Raw genomic sequence first — 25,861 nt, forward strand, 5'->3', positions numbered from 1 at the left:
CCTGGCTTCAGGTTCAGCGGTGCCAGCCACAGATCAGTCTGCGCCGTGATGCCCTGTAATAGTTCTTGGGCGGTGTGCCTTTTATCGCCTAGGCTCAGCAGTTTGAGCACCGCCTGCTGTCGCTTAGCGACGGCACTGCTGCTGTGCCTAGAGATAGCGACTGATGGCGCCATGCCCACGGATGGTAGTTCGGAGGAGGAGGTGGAGGAGGGGTGGGAGGAGGAGGAGGCATAGTAGGCCTTTGAGACCTGGACCGAGGTAGGCCCCGCAATCCTCGGCGTCGGCAGTATATGACCAGCCCCAGGGTCAGACTCGGTCCCAGCCTCCACCAAGTTAACCCAATGTGCCGTCAGCGATATATAGTGGCCCTGCCCGGCAGCACTCGTCCACGTGTCCGTGGTCAGGTGGACCTTGTCAGAAACGGCGTTGGTCAGGGCACGGATGATGTTGTCTGACACGTGCTGGTGCAGGGCTGGGACGGCACATCGGGAAAAGTAGTGGCGGCTGGGGACCGAATACCGAGGGGCGGCCGCCGCCATGAGGTTGCGAAAGGCCTCGGTCTCTACTAGCCTATAGGGCAGCATCTCCAGGCTAAGCAATCTGGAGATGTGGACATTAAGGGCTTGGGCGTGCGGGTGGGTTGCACTATATTTTCTTTTCCGCTCCAGCGTCTGGGGTATGGAGAGCTGAACGCTGGTGGATGCTGTGGAGGATCGTGGAGGCGACGATGGGGTTTTTGTGCCAGGGTCCTGGGCAGGGGGCTGACTATCAGCTGACACAGGGGAAGGAGCAGTGGTGTGCACGGCCGGAGGTGAACGGGCTTGGTGCCACTGATTCGGGTGTTTAGCATTCATATGCCTGCGCATACTCTGTGGTAGTTAAGCTAGTAGTGGTGGAACCCCTGCTGATCCTGGTTTGGCAAAGGTTGCACACCACAGTCCGTCGGTCATCCGGTGTTTCCTTAAAGAACCTCCAGACTTCTGAAAATCTAGCCCTCGCCGCGGGAGCCCTCGCCACGGGAGCTTCACTACGTGACACATTTGGCGCTGATGCACCTGCTCTGGCCCTGCCTCTCCGTCTGGCCCCACCACTGCCTCTTCCAACCTGTTCTGCTATAGGACTCTCCTCCGTCTCAGAAGCACTGTGTTCACCCGGCCTCTCAACCCAGCTTGGGTCTGTCACCTCATCATCCTCCGATCCCTCAGTCTGCTCCCCCCTCGGACTTCCTGCCCTGACAACAACTTCACCACTGTCTGACAACCGTGTCTCCTCATCGTCGGACACCTCTTTACACACTTCCACTACGTCAAGAAGGTCATCATCACCCACAGACTGCGACTGGTGGAAAACCTGGGCATCGGAAAATTGCTCAGCAGCAACCGGACAAGTGGTTTGTGACTGTGGGAAGGGTCCAGAAAACAGTTCCTCAGAGTATGCCAGTTCAAATGCCAAATTTTCCTGGGAGGGGGCAGACTGGGGGGGAGGAGGCTGAGGTGCAGGAGCTGGAGGAGTGCCGATTTCGGTGACATGGGTGGACTGCGTGGAAGACTGACTGGTGGACAAATTGCTCGAAGCATTGTCGGCAATCCACGACATCACCTGTTCGCACTGTTCTGGCCTCAACAGTGCTCTACCACGAGTCCCAGTAACTTCAGACATGTTGAACCTAGGGAGTGTAGCTCTGCGGCGTTCCCCCGCTCCCTCATCAGCAGGTGGTGTCTCACCCCGCCCAGGACCACGGCCTCTGACCCCTGCAGTAGATGGACGCCCACGTCCCCGCCCTCGTCCTCGTCCTCTACCCCTAGCCCTCGGGTTAAACATTTTGAAAATGAAAGTTATATAACTTTAATTTTTTTTTTAACTTTTTTTTGTGTTTTTTTGTGTTTTTTAGTTTTTTTTTGTGTTTTTTAGTTTTTAAAACCAAACAATGCTATCCTATTGCTATGGCTATTTTCTAGCCAAGTATGAAAGCACACTGATGAGATGACGCTGAGTTATGAAAAAATAAATGTAAAATAAAAAGGAAATGGCAGACTGTGCCTAATTGAAATCCAACCCCTAATAAATTTTCCCACTTCGGTCTTTGCGATGGATATGTGCGTCACTAAGCGCTAAACACAGCGGTCGCAAGTCTCACTCCAAATTCCTCACAATTGACTAGTATATGCACTGCAGCAAGGACAGCCACCAGCAGATCAACCAGAAATAAAATATATATAACGCTATTGTAGGCGTAAGTAAGCCGTTTGGATTCTCCTTTGGCTATTTTCTAGCCAAGTATGAAAGCACACTGATGAGATGACGCTGAGTTATGAAAAAATAAACGTAAAATACAAAGGAAATGACTGTGCCTAATTGAAATCCAACCCCTAATAAATTTTCCCACTTTGGTGTTTGAGGTGGATATGTGTGTCACTAAGAGCTAAACACAACGGTAGCAAGTCCCCCTGCAAATTCCTCACAATATGGTACTAGCTGCACTACTAGTGCCAGGAAGCACAGCCACAAGCAAACAAAAAAAAAAAAAGTAGAACGTTATTGTAGCCCTAAGAAGGGCTGTTGGGTTCTTGGAGAATCACTCCTGCCTAACACTATTCTAATAGAACAGCCTAACGCTTTCCCTGACCAGCAGCAGCTCTCTCCCTAGCGGCATCCAGACACAGAATGATCCGAGCAGCGCGGGCAGCGGCTAGTCTATCCCAGGGTCACCTGATCTGGCCAGCCAACCACTGCTATCGACGTGTAAGGGTACCACGTCATGCTGGGTGGAGTGCAGAGTCTCCTGGCTTGTGATTGGCTCTGTTTCTGGCCGCCAAAAAGCAAAACGGCGGGAGCTGCCATTTTCTCGAGCGGGCGAAGTATTCGTCCGAGCAACGAGCAGTTTCGAGTACGCTAATGCTCGAACGAGCATCAAGCTCGGACGAGTATGTTCGCTCATCTCTAAATAAGAGATTTATAGCAGAATATCCTGTGTTGTAAACTCTATTGCTTGGGGTGGACGCGCCCCGCTGTGTGCAGCTATCATTCACCTGCAAGACCTGCAAGACGATTGACCAGGACTGCAAAAGGAGAAGACGAAGCAAAAGCTTTGCTGCTTAACGCAGGACTCTCGCCTGAATACCTACCTTGGAGCGCCATTGCACAACACACGCGGCGGTGGAGACGCCAAAGTGTACTCAGCCCACACTGCCTTTCATTATTCTCCATTGCGAAGAAACTTTGTCTAATATGAAAGCAACCTAGAACCGTCTAACCGTGAGTGTATGACTACAGTCATTTAAGATTACCTGTCATTTATACTGGTCCGATCCGATTTTTAGCCTTACAATGCAGATATAGGGCCCTATATCTTGCCAGCCACTTAAAATACCTCCCGGATACCTACCTCTCATACGGCATCCGAACTTTGAACCCTTCAAAGAGATATCACCTTTTCCTCTCCATTTTTTTACTTAAAATACATTTTTGACATATCTCTAAAGCGCTAGATTTTTTATTTTTTCAAGCTAGTTGTCTTTTTGTTACAAAGACCAACTTTTAACACAGACGTCTGTAGGTCTGATTTTTATATCTGTATGTTTTTGGATGTACAAATAAATATTAATTTATTTAAGAAATCCGGAACCTTCCTTATTAGTGCCCACCTACACTTATACTTTATGCATCCCACATATGTGGCAGCTACTCTGAGATGCTCAGGGCTACTTAAAGGGGTTGACCATGAATTATTATTGATGGTCCCTGAATAGTGAAGGGCTGACATCTCATCCCCAGCTATTTGGCACTGAATAAACAGTGCACAAGTAAACCAGGGACATTACTCATAGATCCAGGCACTGTGACTGTGGTAATCGTCTTATATTTGTTCTCCATGGCTTCCTTCCTTCCAAAATCAACTTTAAACATTATTCTAATGAGCCACAAAGGCTCTAGGGAGGCGTTACAAGGGCCCCTCTGTGCTTTAACTTCACAGACTGTTACATTGTACAGGAAAACCTCTCAACCTCCCCCTGCTCCCCCAGCACTTCCATCTCCCTCTGCCTGATGTAATCTCACACAGTGGAAAAGAGGTTGTGCAACAGCCTGTGAAGCACGGAGAGGTTCTGGTAACATCCCCAGAGCACTTTAGACTCATTAACATAATTATAATAGTTGATTTTAGAAAGAAGGAGGCCATGGATAACAAATACAAGAAGATTACCACAGTCATGGTGCCGGGATCTATGAGTAAGTGTCCCAAATGTATCATTCTTGGTTTTACTGATAGATTTCCTTTAAAGGGAACCTGTCATCAGAAATTTACCAAATAATCTACTACTAGATTGATGTGAATCAGATTAAACACTGTCAAGGTGATGTTCTTTTCAAGGCCCAGTGTGATGGCATCATCCGGAAAATCACCTTTGAAGTGAGATACAAATTGGTTGTATACAGTCAAGGAGGCGGAGAGTTCAGAGCTAAAGTCAAGCTCTCCTGTATCAGAATACCCCATCTACTGTAATTGACATCACACACCAGACTTCAGCCAGTCAGTTACGTCCCTGGACACAGGACTGTCAAGTACAGTGAAGTGGGTATTCTTAGGAGGAGGAGAACTTGACTTCAGTGCTGAGGTCTCCTCCCTAATATCTTTATACAACCTATTTTCATCTCACTTCAAAGTTGATTTTTCTGGATGATGCCACCACAGTGGCCCCTAAAAGAAGCATAATCTGGAAGTTTTCAATCCGCTTTGCAACAATTTGGTTGTGGTGTATTAGGTTAATTTCTGCTGACAGGTCCCCTTTAAACAGCAAAATCCCTTAAAAGGTTCTTGATCTCGCTTGCCGTATATATAAGCTTTTGGCAGACGAAAATCTTATCTGTATACAGCCAGTCCCTGGGTTACATAAAAGATAGGGTCCATAGGTTTGTTCTTAAGTTGAATTTGTATATAAGTCGACCAAAAAAATATATATAACAGTATAACAGTGTCAATATAACAGTGACAACTGGAGTTTCAAAATTTTTTGCTTTCATTGGACCAAGGATTATCAATAAAGCTTCATTACAGACACTTTACAGCTGATCATTGCAGCCTGGGACTATAGTAATAGCATCCAGAGAGCTTCACCAGAGGTCATAGTGGGCAGAGGGGTCCGTCTGTAACTAGGGGGTCGCCTGTAAGTCGGGTGTCCTTAAGTAGGGGACCGCCTGTATATGGATTCTGCCATGTGCCATATTTGAAGATATTCTTCACTAGAAATAATACTTACCCAGTACTAGATGAGTTGACCCAATAATGTGACCACTAAGTGTATGCAGAATGTATATATAGTCCATATATTCCATCACCATTGCTTACCTGATAGTTCCTGAGCTCAGCAATCTTTTCATGTTGTACGGCACAATCGCTCCAGATAAGGTTCGCCGTCTCGTCATCGTCCCGGCTCTTCACAAAGTGCATCTCTTCAATCACCACTCGGACTGGATTAAACCGTACACACAGTAATACCGCAGATTAAATTATACTTTACAGAGGCTTAACAAGTTTATCCAGAACTGTACATTGTGGAAGCCACAGGAGAGCCGCATATTGCGGGCCACATGTATAGATAAAGCGCCAAAAACATCATAAGACTATAATTATGGCGGCCATTCAGACTTGGTAACACATTCAGGGATAAGAGGGAATTTATGTTCTAGGCAAAGTCTACACAAGTCAGCAGTACTAGGGTAGGGACTCCATACAGAAGGCTCCATACACCATGTCACTTGAATGGCAGCTAAGCTGCAGTACTCCAGCATGGCCACTACACAGTGCACAGAGCTGTCTGTACCCAGAGCTAGAATGTACAGTATGTATAACAGAACCTGCAAAAAGAATAAGATTATGGCAGGACCCAGTTGTCAAACCACCAAGGAAAGGTCATAGATATCATAGACCAGTGGTGGCGAACCTATGGCACGGGTGCCACCGGTGGCACTCAGAGCCCTCTCTGAGGGCACCCTTAACCCAGCACAAAGGTCACCATTCAGGACTCAATAGCTTCTCCTGTAGTCACAGGCAGCCCAGGACGTGCCATGTTCAGCGCTATTTTAAAGTGACTAGAAGTGCAGGAGGAGCAAGGAGGTGCTGACAGAGCTGGATTATCATTGTAGACCCTTCTCTGGACTTGTGATTCATCCTGTTAAGGAACCTTAGAGGGAAACTACAATAATAATCCAAATTTCTCCTTTCTACAGTATTGGTGTCCTCAAGATGCCAATACGTTTGAAGTTACTTTAGTTGCATTTGGCACTTTGTGAAAAATATGTGGCTTTTGCTTGTAGTTTTGGCACTCAGTCCCTAAAAGGTTCACCATCACTGTCATAGACCCTCCCAAAGCTTGGACAACCCTTTGAGAACCTCTGATGAGACATCAGCTGATTGCCTTTGTTAAAGGAAATCTACTATCAAAATCAAACATGATAAACCATTTATTTACTCATAGATCCAGACACATTGGGGCTTATTTACTAAGGGTCGCGGATCGCACTTTTGTCAGACTGTTCGCCCTTTTGGGGATTTGCGCAGCTTTGACAGGTATTTAACAGGGGTTTGCACTGGGAATGTGTTGCATGTGATCGGATTTTGGCGCAGCTGAGCTGCTTCTATGCGACAGAAATCGGGGTGGGGGGCGGCGGGGGGGGGGGCAGTCAGACGATCTGACTGTTTCGGACTGAGCGCGGGATTTAACTTTCAAAGTGTGTTGCAAGATCAAGCACTTACATGCACCAGGAAGTAGATGGTGAACTCCACTGGACCTGAGCCGGGAAGCGACACATGCAGGATCTTAGTGAATCGCGGCACAAAGCATTATCGGCGGACAATGCACTTTCTGTAAGGAATGGGTAAGTAAATGTGCCCCAGTGACTTTGGTAATCGAGTTATATGCTGCAGATTCAAAGGCTGTTACAGTGTGCAGGAGCACTTCCCCCTCAGGCTGCGTGCTGAGACTTTCTGTGCTGTAGTGAGATTACATCAGACAGAGTGAAGGGAAAGGGCAGAGGGAGCAAAAAAGGAGACAGTGTAACATCTAGTGAAGATATAGCTCGGAGGGGCTTGGGGAACCTCCCCAGTAGCCTTTCAGGCACATTAACATAATATTGAAATTTGCTTTGAGAAGGAAGCCATGGATAACAAAAACAAAAAGATGACCACAAGGTGCCTGGATCTATGAGTAAGGGCCGTTCAACACTTGCGAGTGTGATGCGCTGAACTTGCATCACACTCGCAACGCATGCTGCTCGGAACGCACGGCCCGAACGCTGCACACCGGGAGTGAACTCAGCATGTCAGTTCACTCCCAGTGTGCAGCGTTCGGGCCGTGCGTTCCGAGCAGCATGCGTTGCAAGTGTGGAACCGGCCTAAGAGTCCCTGGTTTATTGTGATGCCTTTTACTGATAGATTTCAACAAAATGTTGAAAAAAAACTGCCAAATTTTCAAGCAATTTTCTGCCATAAACTAAGCCATTAAGTAAAAAGATAAACCAAAAATGTTATAGCAAAATAAATATAGGACAGTTTTATCAACAGCATTATACAATGCAATAAATTTGAAGACCATCTTGTCTTGAACCTCCTATTAGCTGACTTAGTTTATGCCCGAAAAATTACACCAAAATTTTGGCACATTTTTGCCAATATCAAAACAAACACTATGCTCACTTCCTGTGAAGCCACCCCCTTTATCTATTAATAAAGACATATTAGAAAGTATAAAATATTGACTGACATACCTCATGTGATGGTCGCTGCCCCCCTGATTGTTTTTTCAAAATCCATCCACCTGTTGAAAAGATTGTGAATAAAATTGTCCTTTCCGAGGGGGTGGTAACGTTTGATTATCATCCAGCGGACAGAGACACACCCCTGAGGAAATAAAAGGTTACCGCCTCCTTGGCTAGTATAAGGTTATTCACATATTAAAGGGAACCGGTCACCAGGGACCACATTTTCACTAAAGACGGGTTGCAGAAGCTCAGTACACCTGCAGTGCAAATCTGCCTTTCTGCCTTTTCTAAGTATTTGCGTTACAATAAAATTTTTAGTTATAACTTACTCTTGCTCCATGACAAAATCCTGGGGTAGTCACAGGGGCTGGACTTTGGTTTCGATGCATTTCAAAAGACAATATGTGGCTTGTCTGTGTTACTCACTCCTCAGAGCTTGGCCCCCACCTTTGGGCTCCTGTACAGCTCCACCTCCTTCTCCTTCTCAGAGGTTACAGCCTGGTCAGCCTGACATCAGTGGGGGAGGGACAAGCTGTACAGGAGCACAAAGATGGAGGCAGTCTGCAGCTCAGACAAGTCACATGTTGTTTTTTGAAATACATGCAAACCAAAGTCCACCCCCTATGACTACCCCAGGATTTTGTCAGGATGCAAGGTAAGTTATAACACACAGTTATATTGTAATGCAAATGCTTAGAAAAGGCAGAGAGGCAGATGTGCACTGCAGGTGTCATGGGCTCTTACAATCTGTGTTTAGTGAAAATGAGGTCCCTGGTGACAGGTTCCTTTAAGTTCAGAAGGCCATATCTTTTGAAAGGGTGAATGGATTTTGAAGAACCAAACACTAAATTGATCAGGGGAACAGTAGCCATCACGTGAAGTGTGTCTGTATGTATGTGGTACCTGTTGACCTGTCCCCTTTATGCCACAAGCGTTCATTTTAAACAGTTGTTATGAAGCTGCCCCGGTGAATGGTGTGGCACTGTGCATGGGCTACTTGTGGTCAGTGAAAGGCAATGGGTGTATGAACCCCCTATTCTGGAGACTGGTGGGGAGATGGCAGTAAGACCTGTAATGATCAGACATTTATCACCTGCCTTGTGGATAAGAAATAAAGTCCTATTGTGGTAAAACAAGTCAGTGGGGGGAGGGGGGGGGATTTACTAATTCTGGTGCAAGCACGACTGTCGGCATCGGAGGTCAGTCTCCTGAAAGCACAGCCCGATGCATTAAAATGGCGCACAGAACAGAACTAATCAGTCGTGCGACATAAAAATGCCGTCATCAATGAGATGTGCGCCAAAAGCTTACATGGACTGCGCCTTAATTTTGCTATCTGACCATTTTTTTTCCTGGTCTATTTTGCGCCAAAATGTGCGTCTGTAAATGCCAACAAAATACACATAAATGTGACGGATAATGTGGAAAAGCTAGGCCGCGCCCACTTGCGCCAAAAAAAGACGGAGAAGTCGGGATAGTCAGAAACATCTGTTATAAATGATCGATCCGCAACAATCCTGCGCCAAAAAAAACTAAAAATTACACAATTTTTTGGCACACATACAATAATACATGTCCCCCAGTGTGTTACATGGACCACCTACCAATCTCATACTTGGTTCCAGCAACGTTGGCCGTGATGATGCCAGTTTTCCTCTTTTTTCGGATCTTTCTCCTGTTGGAGCCATTAGACTGATACGTCAAAGCCGTACCTAAGGACAAGCTGGATGAGGCATCTTCCAAACCAGAAGAACAAAAAAAACTTAACATTTAAGCTTCTACACAACAACTTTTGAACTTTTAAAGAATTTTCGTTCACATAAAGTATGACAATGAAATGACGGGGAAAACACAAACGTCATACCAGACTCATTGGGCAAGGATGGCATGATGGCCAGTGATACGGCAATGTAGAGTCAGAAGAACACCCTGGACATCCGTACCCAGCTCACATGAACCGGTCGTCATATCATTTCTGGGAGGTAACAATCTCCGGCTATGACATCCCACCAATGGCAGAAGCTTGAAAACCTTGAAGAGAGTGAAATACAATCCATGTTAGAAAAAATGATGTCCCACCACTATGGTGGCAGTAAGGTTGGCAACAGTCAAGCAAAAACCAATTGACCTGAATTAGACCTGATGGAGATTTTTAAAGCACTATCGGACATTTTCTAAAATAATCACAAAGCAACTGAATATGTGAGAACAAGTAAAAAAAATCCCCACCACTACCAGCACCCATTCTATGGTGAGTTATGACAAATCCTATGTCACCAGGGTGGCCATCTTCACAAAGCTATGGTGAAAAACTGGTGGTTATAACTTTATTTTTGTTAGTTCATCACATTTTCTGATTTCTGAAAATCCCTTTAAAGGGAACCTGTCACCAAGGACATCATTTTTACTAAAGACAGGTTGCACAACTGCATTGCAAATCTGCCTTTCTATATTCTCTAAGCATTTGCATTACAATATAATTGTGTGTTATAATTTACCTTGCACCCTGACAGAATGCTGGGGTAGTCATAGGGGTTGGGCTTTGGTTTGGATGCATTTCAAAGAACAACATGTGCATTGTCTGTGTTACTCACTCATCAAATCTTAGCCCCCACCTTTGTGCTCCTGTACAGCTCCTCTTCCTGCTCCTTCTCAGAGGTCACAGCCTGGTGAGCTGACATCAGTGGGGGAGGGACATGCAGTACAGGAGCACAAAGATGGAGGCAGTCTGCAGCTCAGTCAAGTCACATGTTGTTTTTTGAATGCATCCAAACCAAAGCCCAACTTTGTCAGGATGCAAGAGTAAGTTATACCACACAATTATACTGTAATGCTTAGAAAAGGCAGAGAGGCATTTTTGCACTGCAGGGGTCATGTGCTTTTACAATCTGTCTTTAGTGAAAATGAGGTCCCTGGTGACAGGTTCCCTTTAATTCTAGACCCTATTTGCAGATGTTTATAGGGACTCCATAATGGGCCTATGGATAGGTCGTGGATCAGTTTGGGTCTGACCAATGGGAACCCCATTGATCACAAGATTCTTAATCTTTGAATTCCTATAACTCTATGTTGTGCCATTCCTTTGTCATTCCTCTGTTATTGTTTTATTAATACATTGCCAAGTGGGAGTTACCAGTTAAAGGCCTGTCTGACACACCCTTAAAGGAAACCTACCATTTGATTTGATGCATTATGAAGCAAACATACCTTGAGACTGCTGTAGCTACACTGATGCAGGGTCATATCTTGGGTAATCCCTGTGCTGAGCGGTTTTGCTGATAAAACAACTTTAACATTATGATGATGAAGCTCTGTCGCTTCTGTGGGTGGTTCAGCACTTTTCCTAGCACATTAGTAATTCACTGAACCAGTAGATGATGTAATCCCTGGGTTGTGCCTGAAGGCAGAATAATCAGTTGCTGCACCATCCCCCAGCTGCTTCGAGTGAGTGATCCAACTCAGGTTGATTAGTCATGCCTGACTAACCTCCATTTGTAATTACAAGCTCAGTGTCTAATGTGTTTATGTAGACAGCCAGCCGGACCCAGCTTTCCCAAGGTCCTGAATGTTATAATTGTTTTTTTCAGTAAAACCACTCATCTCAGGGATTAACCAAGATATGATCCTGCATCAGTGTAGCTACAGCATTCTCAAGGTATGTTTGATTCATAATGCATCAAATCAAATGGTAGGTTTCCTTTAACTGGCAACACCCCACTGTCAATTTATTCCAAATTCTCAACCGTTCTCCAAACGCTGACAGGTTACTCCAGCAGGAGTAGGAAAATATGGTGGCTAAAGTATTTACAGATAGAGAGACATGAGTGGTGCAGAATATAAAGTAAATGAATTTAGGAAGAGAAGAATTTGACTAAAACCGGCCAGACTAAATTATCCACAGTGCAGGAGCCAGCCAGTCTAAAGTCAGAGCCGGCAGAGGAATGATATTAGGTGCCAGCAGTATTTTTAGGAACATAATTGCTGATGACCTTCTTATAATAATTTACTCCTGATTTAATATACTAGAAAAGGAAAATAGTTAGAAATGGAAACATTTAATAGTAGCAATAAAAAGACTCAATATTTTAAAATTATTACTTAATACATATACATTGACGTATATATGAGAAGTTGTAGCTGGATCTGCTAACAAGAAATTATAGAGCAGGAGGAGCTGAGCAGATTGTACTTAGTGTCCTATCTGTAGAAATCATGTTATAGAGCAGGAGGAGCTGAGCAGAAAGTACACAGTGTTATATCTGCAGGCAGCATGTTATAGAGCAGGAGGAGCGGATCAGATTTTACATAGTGTCCTATCTGTAGGCAACATGTTATAGAGCAGGAGGAGCTGAGCAGTTTGTATATAGTGTCCTGTCTGTAGGCAGCATGTTATTAAGTATGAGATCAGCAGATGGTATGTAGTGAGTTATCAGTAGGCACAATGTTATAGAGCAGGAGGAGCTGAGAGGATTGTATATAGTCCCCTATAGGCCACTAGTTTGTTATAGAGCAGCAGGAGCTGAGAAGACTTTCCAAGTGTCCCATCTGCAGGCAGCATGTTATAGAGCAGGAGGAGCTGAGCAGATTGTACACCGTGTCCTATCTGCAGGCAGCATGTTATAGAGCAAGAATGCCCTCAACAGTGCCTGAGGGCCCTTCAACCACTATGCATCAGTACTATAAGTTGCATACAATGGTTTAAGGATTCTGCTATAGATATTGCATTAAGGTTCGAGAGCTTCGGATGACATCACTGCTCAGATGTGATGATGTCATTCTGTACTTGTGTTGCTAGAGGAATGTGACACAATGAAACTAGGGAGATCATAACAAAACGTTGCATTATTAAACATTATGGGGCTTATTTACTAAGGGTCCCGCGGCTGCATTTCCGCGAGGTTTTCAGGGGGCGGCCCGTCAGACGATCAGACTGATTCGGACAAACCGCAGGATTTAACTTTCAATTTGTGTCACAAGATCAATCCCTTACATGCACCGGGAAGAAGAAGGTGAACTCCGGCGGACCTGAGCGGGGAAGTGACACATGCAGGAAATCGGACACACGATCTTAGTGAATCGCGGCACAGTGCATTCAGGTCGAACAATGCACTTTCGGGGATTGCGCATGGACCAGGTAAGAAGTCTCAACTATACTCAGCTTCCAAACCATCACTTGGAAGTGAGGCATAATGAACCTCGAGCCTCTTATCAAGTGATTGCATTTCCCATATTTCCAGGGAATATGCCGCATCTACCTATGGTAACTGGTACACACACCCTCCTAGAGAGTGCTACATGCAGTAAGGACATCACATGAAGACAGAATAACCAGTAATGAACTAGGGGAAAACATAATAGCTCGGTTCTTTGTATCGGCTCAAATACCTTCCGGAAAAAATTACACTTCCTCTTTCAGTCCCATCAAATAAATCAATGATCCCTTAAAGCGACGCGGATGCTTTTGTGATACAAGCAGATATTTCTCAGCGGCCATAAAACTCCCTACTTAATTGACCCGTCTCAGCCATAAATACAGAAGAGTCACTAGTTCATTGGCCTTTATCCCATTGGATGTAGCAGGACTGCAGTGCAGCGAAACCTTCAGTGCACAGGCAGGTTAGAAGTGGCTACGAGTATAACAAAAGCCGGGTCTATGGGGAATTAAACCAAAGTCTTATTGGGTGGATACACAGCTCTACTGACCTGAGGAAATAGGTCTACTCCTGACCAGGTCTTCTGCTACAAAGCATTGGTATTGACTATGTTATAGCTATATGGACATGGTTGTCATATCCCATATACTAATAAGACATAAGACTAAAACCATCACTAATTTTGTGTCCTCCTACGACACTAGAAGAAGATCTATCCCTTGGAATCATGGACTCCACAACTTCTCTAATGTTCTCTGGCTCCATGGTGTTAGTAGAAGGTCCTGCTTTACAGGTCCAGAAAGTTTTAGGACATTGCTTTTCTGGCAAATCCTATAGGTGTTCAATTACATTGAGATCTTGGAAATGTGAAGGCCAAATAAAGGCCTAGAACTTCTTGTAATGTTCCTCAAACCATTCCTGAACACTATCTGATCAGAGATGACTAACATTAGAAAAGATCATTGCCATGAAGAGATGGGTAATTGGACTAGGTTGATAGCATGTGTCATGACAACATCATCATGAATATCAGGACCAGGTTGCCTAGAAGAACATTGCTTGTTTTCTTCTAGTAGGTTACTCCGAAAGGAGAATTGTTACTTACCGACCCAGGTCACCAGCTTCTCGCCCAGCCATACCAGTTCCCTACGCTGTACTGAAGAGACCCAACAAGGTCGAAAAAGCGCTGCCTACAAATGGGAATCTTTTCCTTCTGGAATAGATATACTGGCTTGGTTTTAATCCTACATCATGTCATAAGGCTTCTTGTAGGTCATGCTTGATGTCAAGAGAGTTGCCTTACAAGGAGCTAAAAGAGGCGTGTTTTTCCTTAAGTCATCCTGGAAAAAGTATTTTCATATACTCCCAGAATCCCCTAGTAGAGGATCCACGGCTATAAGTCTCCACAAGCCTACGAGGTGGTCTCAATTGGAAGTCTCCGTAAGGAGAACTCTTACTTCCCAAATTTAGGTTACACAGAAAGTTTACCTTTCCTAGGTAAATTTTACACATAACCATAACCACAAAACCTCAAGATGTAAGATGAAGCATGATTTTACAGACCAAGCCATCTTCTAGCATAGATCTATGGTCTAGTTCTAAGAAGACCATAACATCAATCTTGAAAGTCTATATAATGGATGGAGGATTTTAGAACTAAAGTAAGTCGAACTTTCTCAGCAACGGAAATCAACAAACTTTTTGTCCAAATGAGACATATTTAATTGTCAGGCCATTTACCCCTTTGGGAACTAATTAACTCTCAATTTGGTATGTTTGTATGAAAGATCTTCATTTACCTCATGTCCTTCCTAGTACTGGAGAGCTAAAGGAGGGGGGAAAAAAAATCACTCAACTTTTTCAGGTTGGCAAACCTAAATCTTGAGAATAATCACTGAATACACTTTATTTTTTCCGAAAACACTCCAAATACATCACCTGTTGGTTGTGCTTTTTATTCTATGGACCAGGTAGTAATAAACTGTATGCACCGAGGAAGACAGGGAGTGTTGTAAAGGTGACCAAACAGCCTCACAGATATACACATCAGGTTGTTGATACATGTATTGGTCTTCCTATGAAAAAGGCCATGATATATGTGAATGTACATTGTGATGAGACAGAGACTAAAATGAAGTGTAAAGGCATTATACAAGTATATGAACAAAATACAAAAAAAGTGGATCAAATACAAATCTCATCCCCCTGTGGCCATTGTACATTCGGATTCTGAGGGTTCATCCATTGTAATTCATCCAAGGTCATGTGTTTATTGAAATGCCCTTGTGGCCGTCTTATGTAGGGCAGACCAGTCAGCCATCGCTGCTCGGAATTAATCAGCATAAATCCTACATCCGTACTTATAAACTGTTTCATGGTAAACAAATGCTCGCTGGGGACAGTATGGAAAAAAAAAAACAGGCATCCACAGGGTTAAATTAAAGGCACTTTACTACCAGTTGCAACCATGCTCTGAAGCCTTTGCCGCACACAAACCCCCTGGCACATTGAGTCACTTACCCTAACTAAAAGTCATACAATTCAGTATGAAGGGAGCAGGGGAATGACCTATTTTGTGGCTTGTGAGAATAAATAGGCTATCTAATACATAATATAGGGAAGCCTTAGCTTCTTCTTCAGGAGCACCCAGTGCTGTGCCCAGGCTTCTGCATGGGGCCCCCCTTCCCACTTTAAAAATAGACATATTTGTATACTCACACATGCGAGTTACAATCACACATTTATACACTCATGCGCGCACACATATAGAGTATATACACACACAAACAGTGACATATACAAATTTACAGCATATATACACACATATACATTATTTACACACACCATACACTCTATACAACATATACACATCATAGATACACCATATATACATCACATATATATGTTTTATACATATTACGCTGTACAATGTGCTTCATAATATGTATAGAATTGTGCACATCCTCCACTCTTTAGGTCGGATGACAAGGCCCCCTTATACTGCGGACCCCATAACAGCCGCAATGGCTGCTACCCCTGTAGTTACGCCCCTGATCCTGGCTGTAAAGACCTACCAAATCAGAGATTGGTTAGGTTGCCTCACCTATTGCTTCCTAAGGTTGTGGGAGCATCCCAGGAAGTGGAAACCAAAAACAGCTGGGAAGTGGGGACCGGTAAGGAACCATATATGTGTAGCCAGCTCCTGATATTGCAATTTGCCAGTAAGGAGCCTATAGCTGCTCATCCATGAGTCTTGTTATTTCACCACAGTTCCATTCAATTAAGATGCCAAATGGCGACCCATCCACATACAATAACGTCGCTTGTTGTGGAGAAGAAATAAAACCTCTTTTTGTCTAATCTTATAGAACCCTTCAAAATGAATAAAAGACCAGCTATCTACTGAAGCGTATAATCCGTCCATCTATGTCTGGCTCCAGAGTAAATTCAGATTTCCGAGCGTTCTCTTCTTTTCTCTTCTCCGCAGCAGACAGAAGAGCTTTTTTTATAAAGCTCCAGGGATCCTCGGGCGTCTTGTCAGCGACAATGCTGGTTATCACAGATAAGTGACACGGTGTGACATGAGCCGCTGCTGCTGGAGCCTGACGATGAGGTCATGTGGTTGCGGCGGCGTTCGCGCTAATTACTATGATCCCTCGTACTGAGCCCTCCATTGTCTCTGGCTATTGTTATTTGTGAGGATCTCTCCAGAATCCACACATTGCTGCTTATTATAGGACTCTCATGTTTCCTTAATTATCCGACGGGGTAAATAGAGACGTTCTGCAGATTCAGCTCCATGAACTAACACGAGGGAAAACTATGGATTCTATACGGATACAGTTTAAGATGACAAAGTGATTTAGCTTCATCCACACATATGTTCACATTTTAGACCAAATTTAAGCATTTAGATGCTTTTTTGACCATGTATAGTCAGTCCAGTTTGTCGTTTTTTAGGGACCTTTTGAGGAATAAATTGATCCCCTAAATGAGAGGTCACACCACATAATGTTGTCTAAGATCTGCTTTTGGAAATAATTATATATAATGTAAGAGTCATGGTATCAGAGATGAGAAATATTCTGCCAGAAGATTGGTCAGTGTGCACTTGTATAGAGGCAAGATGGCCACCTGTCAAAGTCAACTATCTCTGAGGTAGAAGTCACTTGTGGTGGTAGGAGGCCAGAAATCATGACAAAAGCTAGATATTGTGCAATATATATAGTAATCTACTGATAGGTCATCAGCATCAGATCAATGGCGATCCACACTGCTACCAGCACCGAAAACATCACAGAGAACAAAGCCAAAAATAACTCCACCCTCTGTGTATTGGTTCAACCAGTTTGTAGTTCCACTGACCAGCCACTACACAGAAGGTGGAGTCCTGTAGTCCTGGTTTTCAATAATTTAATGTTTTGTTTTTTTGAACCCTACTACATTTTTCATTCTGGTAGCGTTTCATTTATGAACCTATTTTACTACCTCACACACCTTGTTTACATGCAGAAAGCACAGGTGTGACCTCCAGGTAGTAATTTCCCAAATTCCCATAGGGAGGCAACCAAATCTCTGCTCTATTATTTCAGACAGGTAGACAGGCTGCGGGTGGTACATACATTGGCATAACTATAGGGTGCAGAGGTAGCAGTCACACTCGGGCCTTGATGCCTAACAGGCCTTTTCTGCCACATAAGGGGCTTAAAAGCCTAGTGCTAGAAAGGGGGCCTATAAGCCTTGTGCCAGATAGGGGGTCTATGAACCTGGTGGACATAACAATAATAGCCATGAGTGCCACATTACTGGTCTGTAAGCCGCGTGCCACATAAACGGCCTATAGACCTTCTGCCACATAAACGGCCTATAGACCTTCTGCCACATAAAGGGCCTATAGACCTTCTGCCACATGAAGGGCCTATAGACCTTCTGCCACATGAAGGGCCTATAGACCTTCTGCCGCATGAAGGGCCTATAGACCTTCTGCCACATAAAGGGCCTATAGACCTTCTGCCACATAAAGGGCCTATAGACCTTCTGCCACATAAAATATAGACCTTCTGCCACATAAAGGGCCTATAGACCTTCTGCCACATAAAGGGCCTATAGACCTTCTGCCACATAAAGGGCCTATAGACCTTCTGCCACATAAAGGGCCTATAGACCTTCTGCCACATGAAGGGCCTATAGACCTTCTGCCACATGAAGGGCCTATAGACCTTCTGCCGCATGAAGGGCCTATAGACCTTCTGCCACATAAAGGGCCTATAGACCTTCTGCCACATAAAGGGCCTATAGACCTTCTGCCACATAAAATATAGACCTTCTGCCACATAAAGGGCCTATAGACCTTCTGCCACATAAAGGGCCTATAGACCTTCTGCCACATAAAGGGCCTATAGACATTCTGCCACATAAAGGGCCTATAGACCTTCTGCCACATAAAGGGCCTATAGACCTACTGCCACATAAAGGGCCTATAGACCTTCTGCCACATAAAGGGCCTATAGACCTTCTGCCACATAAAGGGCCTATAGACCTTCTGCCACATAAGGAGCTATAAACACAGTGAACTTGACAGCTGTGTCCAAAAAAATGTGTAAAAATATAAACTTTCCATATAACCAGATGGAGGATTACTACACTTTCACTATAAATAGAATAGATTGCATCTACAGCCAGCTGCAGCTATTTCCTCCCCTCCATTTATCCTAAGAACTAATGGAATGCAAATAGGTGGAAAAAAAAAAACAATTAGTCTGGCATTATACTAGGCCTTTGGATACTGGAAGCAGAATTTTAAATAGCGGATGTAAAACAGGATTAGAAACCCAATCAAAGGTCGCATTAACGCCTTTACTTCCGGGACACAAGCTACAGCCAATTCATGCTCCTCATGGCTGCAGCTTGGGGGCCCGATAGAAAGTCATGTGACCAGAGCAGAGTTACTCACTGCTGGCTGTTGAAGTGCCGGTCACAGTCGCGTACAGCTGCGTACTGCAGAGGAGGAGCCCTGCTTGTCCAAAAGACACTGGGGCAGATTCACTTACCCGGTCCATTCGCGATCCAGCGGCGCGTTCTCTGCGCTGGATTCGGGTCCGGCCGGGATTCATTAAGGTAGTTCCTCTGCCGTCCACCAGGTGGCGCTGCTGCGCTGAAAAGCATCGGAACGCGCTGGAGTTCACCAGCTTGGGCTGAGCTGAGTGAAGGTAAGTGCAAGCTCCGCGACAGATTTTGTGTTTTAAATGCGGCGGTTTTTCCGAATCTGTCGGGTTTTCGTACGGCCACGCCCCCCAATTTCTGTCGCGTGCATGGCAGCGCCGATGCGACACAATCTGATCGCGCGCGCCAAAATCCCGGGGCAATTCAGGGGAAATCGGCGGAAATCGGAAATATTTGGGTAACACGTCGGGAAAACGCGAATCGGGCCCTTAGTAAATGACCCCCACTGTGCTCATAAGGCTGTCACATGGACAACCTGATCCTGCACTGTGACAGGGGGCTGATATAATCATAGTGCTCATAGTGACTGATGAGGGGTTGATGAGGGAGCGAAGGTGCAATATCCATCCTCTCTCCATGTCTGTATACATATAGATTACTGATAACAGTGATCCTACTGTTACTTACTATAAGATCACTGTTATCTGTATAAAAGAACAGCAGGAAACACATATATAATCTGCCCCCCTGTTAACTGGTGCCCCATTTAAGAAAGTGAACACATTTTTTAATTAATTATTAAATTGAAAAAAAAAATACAGCCACAGTCTGGTATGGGGGGTCACCGGTGTCAGCCATAATCTGGTCTGAGGAATCTGCAGCGTCAGCCGTAGCACAGTCTTGGAAGGTTGGTGGCATCAGCCATAGTCTGGTCTGTAGGGGTCAGCAGTTTCAGCCATAGTCTGGTCTGGAGGGTAGGCGGCATCAGCCATAGTCTGGTCTGGAGGGTAGACGGCATCAGCCATAGTCTGGTCTGTGGGGGTCAGCAGTGTCAGCCACAGTCTAGTCTGGGGTGGGTCGGGGGGGGGGAATTGGCAGTTTCAGCCAGTCTGGTCTGGATTGTCACTGACATCAGCCATAGTCTGTTCTTTGGGGTCGGCAGTGTCAGCCATAGTCTGGTCTGGGGAGGTCGACCTAGCACCACATGTTTTTTGGGTCGCTAGGAGTACAAACTTGTACCTGTACCGAGTTACTGTTACATGTAAAGAATTTTTACTGTTACATGTAAAGAATTTTCTGCACAAAAAGAGTTAAAAGTTAGTTTTTCTTTATAATGCAGGCACCAGCAATGTGCTCATACAAGCAGCAGAAAACATGAAGCCATTAGGTAGTCAGCACCGGGGCTCAATGTACTTGTGCAGAGCAGGGAGTGCACTCGCTCTCAGCATTAATCAATAATACATTTCTGTGTCTATCTAAGTGATGGTGCGGCAGGAAACGTGTGGCGCTGATTACACCATCTGCACATCTACAATCAGCTAAAATCCTCCATTCATAGAACATGACACATCACAGAGGCAAAACTCTGCGGCGAGGGGCGATACACGAAGACAGGACGGGAAAAATAACTGGGAAAAATCTCGAGTAAATGAGTTATTAAATACCAAAAAAATATATACAACTAAAGAATGTGGATTTAAAGGTAAACTGCAGAGCAAAACACCCATCCAACCCTGACTCCAGAGTAGTAGAGGTCGGTCCGTATTTATTTTTATCGGTATCCTCTATTAGTACTACAGGCAATCAGAGCTCTGTATGACGAATCAATGACACCAATTATGCTCCTCCCCCTTGCTACATAGACTCCTCCCTCCCAATAAACTGCTAAAGTAATGTGACCGCTACAGAAACTCTAGACTTAAATTTTGCTCATTCCAGATATTCAATTTATCCTTCTTAAAGGTTTTGTCTAGAATATTGTAGAATGTTTTTTTAAAAATAATAATTAGCATAATATACCTTGCCGATCCACAGCCGGTGTCATTCCGCACAGGAAATACCTTCAGTAATTGGTAGGTCAATGTTATGGCCGGTGATTGGCTAAGCAGTCATTTCTTGTATTTTAAAAGGAAACAGGAAGTAGAGGGAAGTGGGGGACAGCAGGTTCAGGGGATTGTTGGGGTAGAACATTTTTTTATATGTTTTTAACCCTTTCTGTCACATTTCCAGAGAGATGATAATTTCTGTACTACTTCCTTAAAGGAAATCTACCATTTGATTTGATGCATTATGAACCAAACATACCTTGAGAATGCTGTAGCTACACTGATGCAGAAACATATCTTGTTTAATATCTTGTGGTTTTGCTGAAAAAACTATTATAAAATTATGATAATGAAGCTCTGTCACTTCTGTGCCTGGCTCCAGCGCTTCTCCTCTCACATTAAGTATGCACTGCTCGAGGGAATGATGTAATTACTGTGTTGTGCCTGACAGGCAGAAGTAATCAATCGCTGCACCATCCCCCAGCTCCTGAGTATGAGTGATCCAACTCATTGTTGATTAGTCCTGTCTGGACAGTTCAGAAAGCTCAGTGTAATGTGTTAGCCAGTATGCAATCCAGCTTTCCCAAGGTCCTCAATTTTATAATTGTTTGGTCAGCAAAACCACTCAGCTCAGGGAATAAACAAGATATGTTTCTGTATCAGTGTAGCTACAGTTTATATATACAGCATCAAGGTATGTTTGGTTCATAAATCATGAAATCAAATGGTAGATCTCTTTTTATGTGATCTATTTTGTGTTTTCGGCCTACAATTAAAAACCTGGACAAGGACACCAAAATCATGTTTCTAGGTACTATGGAAGTGAGGATAAGGGCGTCTGAAGTGACACTTTCCCTGTAGCCTCTAAACGTGACTCATCTCGTGCCCCACCTGAGGGAGATAGTAGTTTAAAGGGGTTCTTCAGTCATAGCAATTTAGGACCTCTCTACAGGATGGGGCCTAACTTGCTGATTGGTGGGGGTCTCAGTGATTGGAACCCCACGGGTCTCGAGGATGGGGGTCCGTTGTACCCCTTATTCAGCTCGATACGAAGATAGCAGCAGGTCGTGCATGCGCCGGCTGTTCTATTCATCTCCATAGTTCTGATGAAGATTGCCAAGTACGGCATTTGGATATCTCTATCAGCGCCATAGAGATGAACGAAGCAGCCGGCGCATGCGCTACCAGCTGCTCTCTTCATATCGAGCGCAATAGGGGTACAATGGACCCCCATCCTCAAGATCAGTTGGGGTCCCATCGCTGAGCCCCCCAGGGACCATCAAGCTAGGTCCCATCCTGTAGATAGGGCCTAACTTGTTACAGGAAAATCCCTTTAAGAGGCTAAAATCTGGTTACAGTCCCATTGATGCTCACATCCTGAAGCTTTATTATCTTGGTTGTGTTGCTACCAACACAAAAACATTGACAGATCTGGTCAAATGGATCATTTTTGATTAAATAGTCTTAAAGGGATCCATCATCCAGGCATCAAGAGGTGATTGGTGGTTCACAACTGAATTAAACTCTTGTTTTTAACCAATAAGATGAATATAGAGAATTGGTGACATATTACAGATGATCAGGACACACGTAATGATAGGGTGAGAATAAAGTTGCTTTGTGACACAATCATTTCCTAATTTGTTTATGTCTTGGAGTCAATTTTCCTGGGAGAGAATCGACACATTAAACTCTGGATGGTTGATTAATTCCATTCATGTGTCCTGTGCCGTGGATGTGGAGTGTAATGATACGGTAGGACCGGCGAGCCGCTACGCCTATAAAAGCCTAAGTGCTCTTACCACATTACTATTATCCTATTATATAATTCATGCGCCGCTGCCTAATAACATACATTGTATTTCCTCTTATTTAACATAAGTAGATATAAAATATAAGGCCAGGTACAAACATGGTGCAATAGCCACCACACATCAAGCACTATGAACAGAACAGAGCAGCAATGTGCCTGAACAGCTTGCCCATTCATGTGAGCAACACTTGACCACCATCTTCATGATTAGCCTGCTCTATAACATGCTGCCTGCAGATAGGACACTATGTACAATCTGCTCAGCTCCTCCTGCTCTATAACATGCTGCCTGCAGATAGGACACTATGTACAATCTGCTCAGCTCATCCTGCTCTATAACATGCTGCCTGCAGATAGGACACTATGTACAATCTGCTCAGCTCCTCCTGCTCTATAACATGCTGCCTGCAAATAGGACACTATGTACAATCTGCTCAGCTCCTCCTGCTCTATAACATGCTGCCTGCAGATAGGACACAATGTACAATCTGCTCAGCTCCTCCTGCTCTATAACATGCTGCCTGCAGATAGGACACTATGTACAATCTTCTCAGCTCCTCCTGCTCTATAACATGCTACCTGCAGATAGGACACAATGTACAATCTGTTCAGCTCCTCCTGCTCTATAACATGCTGCCTGCAGATAGGACACTATGTACAATCTGCTCAGCTCCTCCTGCTCTATAACATGCTGCCTGCAGATAGGACACTATGTACAATCTGCTCAGCTCATCCTGCTCTATAATATGCTGCCTGCAGATAGGACACTATGTACAATCTGCTCAGCTCCTCCTGCTCTATAACATGCTGCCTGCAAATAGGACACTATGTACAATCTGCTCAGCTCCTCCTGCTCTATAACATGCTGCCTGCAGATAGGACACTATGTACAATCTTCTCAGCTCCTCCTGCTCTATAACCTGCTGCCTGCAGATAGGCACTATGTACAATCTTCTCAGCTCCTCCTGCTCTATAACATGCTGCCTGCAGATAGGACACTATGTACAATCTGCTCAGCTCCTCCTGCTCTATAACATGCTGCCTGCAGATAGGACACTATTTACAATCTGCTCAGCTCCTCCTGCTCTATAAAAGATTGTACATAGTGTCTTATCTGCAGGCAGCATGTTATAGAGCAGGAGGAGCTGAGCAGATTGTACATAATGTCCTATCTGCATGCAGAATGTTATAGAGCAGGAGGAGCTGAGAAGATTGTACATAGTGTCCTATCTGCAGGCAGCATGTTATAGAGCAGGAGGAGCTGAGCAGATTGTACATAGTGTCCTATCTGCAGGCAGCATGTTATAGAGCAGGATGAGCTGAGCAGATTGTACATAGTGTCTTATCTGCAGGCAGCATGTTATAGGGCAGGAGGAGCTGAGCAGATTCTACACAGTGTCCTATCTGCATGCAGAATGTTATAGAGCAGGAGGAGCTGAGAAGATTGTACATAGTGTCCTATCTGCAGGCAGCATGTTATAGAGCAGGAGGAGCTGAGAAGATTGTACATAGTGTCCTATCTGCAGGCAGCATATTATAGTACTCCAAATTTACATTGGAGTACGGTAATACACTTGATAAAGGAGTCATATTAGGCTCCGAAACGCGTTGTGTACCAGAGATACTGAATAAAAATCCTTCACCTAACATTCTGTGTATGTGAGAAATCCGTGTGCGCCGACCGTGACAAGTCCCATTCCTACTATATCGAATTCGATTCCAGACCAGTTTAGCAACCGCGTCTTGATGACCCTTGTCCGCAGGCAGCACCAGGAAACACCAAATATCCTACCCTAAGAATAGACCCGAGGTATGTAATGTACACGCGACTTTCAAAGAGTCAACAATTCCGGATCACTTAAATAAAGAGGTTATTTCCTCCCGACTGCTTTACAACAAATCAGAAGCCAATAATGGCTGTCACTGCCCAGAATCCCAAGGTCTCTCATTTCCTTTACACAAGGGATTATGTCTCTGAATCCATAGCAACAAATTTGCACTAAACAGATAAAAAAAACTCTAAGCTAATTGCTTCCTATGGTCAAGTACAAACTTTGCGGCTTGATGTGATCTTACCATTAACCCCACCATGCCTGGAGGAAAGTCTGCAATAGCAAATGTAACTGCAGCAAAGGTGCAACGTTCCACCCGTGACCCAAAAGCTAATTTTTCTTTTTTTTTCTTTTACCCGATGAACATTGCCGGCCTGCAAAGAGAGCACCTGGGGAAGAATGGATGGTATAGACTATTCATGCCTCATTTTGTTTGCTGGGTAGAGAGTCACCAGATTTGACCCTATTAAACTAACAGCCTCCTAAGGTAACGTATCAAATATCCTTTCTAGAATTCCCTCATTTAGGTGAAATGTCGCCTCTTTACCTATAAAAGTCATCTTTAAAGTCATATGCAAATGAGCAGAGAAGAGTCATATTTTTCCTTAGATGAGTCACTTTTATAGACTACTGAGTGTAAAATCAGATGCCCCTATTTGGTTATGGTTTCATATAGAAGACAAGAATCTCATCTTTCATATCATATCAGGCTTTTGGTTCTGTAATGTATGGGAGATACAGGCAGTTGAAGAATCTTTATCTGTGGATCTCTGCCTGTATCTCCAGTTCTGTAGCTCACACAACCATAAGCCTAATGCAATCAGAAAGATGAGAATTTTATCTTTAATTTAATAATAATAATAATCCTACTTGAGCACCCAGTGGAGTGACGTGCAGTCCTTTACTATCTTATCTTTAATATGACACAAAAAGAATGTTTCTAGGTTCTATGGGGCCCAAGATAGGGGCATATAGGTTCACAGGTTGTGTTTACATTGCATTTACATTAAAGTCACAAATGTGTTAACATTACATTTATGTAAACGCAATGTTAGCATGGTGTAAACACAAAGATACCAAGGTATCGGGATGTATGTACAGTGGCAGCAGTCATAGCAACTGCTATGGGGCCATCAGTGTCAGGGGGGCCCCAGTATCTGGGGTAATGGATGTGTATAGAGTATATGTGCTACATATATACTGTATGTGTGTGTATATGCTGTATGTCTATATATTGTATTTTTATGTATGTGTGTAGTTATGCCCCTGCAAGGTATTTACATATTGTAAACCTTACATACCTTACCAAACATCCTCACA

General features: G+C 44.2%; 1 protein-coding gene across 8 annotated transcripts in view; it reads right to left on the reverse strand.

Annotated features, from left to right (window-relative positions):
* The window catches only part of TTLL7 (tubulin tyrosine ligase like 7), a 174,080-nt gene that overhangs the window by 134,606 nt on the left and 13,613 nt on the right, over positions 1-25,861 (reverse strand). For 3 of the 8 annotated variants that reach the window (XM_072127473.1, XM_072127475.1, XM_072127474.1), the window contains exons 2-4: positions 9,699-9,786; positions 9,360-9,491; positions 5,345-5,466 (exon numbers count right to left, since the gene is read on the reverse strand). In XM_072127473.1, the coding sequence (XP_071983574.1) occupies positions 5,345-5,466; positions 9,360-9,491; positions 9,699-9,786 (342 nt within the window). Of the gene's footprint in view, positions 1-5,344; positions 5,467-9,359; positions 9,492-9,619; positions 9,787-25,861 lie in introns of all 8 variants that reach the window. The other 5 variants (XM_072127479.1, XM_072127478.1, XM_072127477.1 and 2 more) reach the window with 3 other exon arrangements.

The sequence above is a fragment of the Engystomops pustulosus genome, chromosome 10, assembly GCF_040894005.1.
Source record: "Engystomops pustulosus chromosome 10, aEngPut4.maternal, whole genome shotgun sequence".
Lineage (NCBI taxonomy): Eukaryota > Metazoa > Chordata > Amphibia > Anura > Leptodactylidae > Engystomops > Engystomops pustulosus.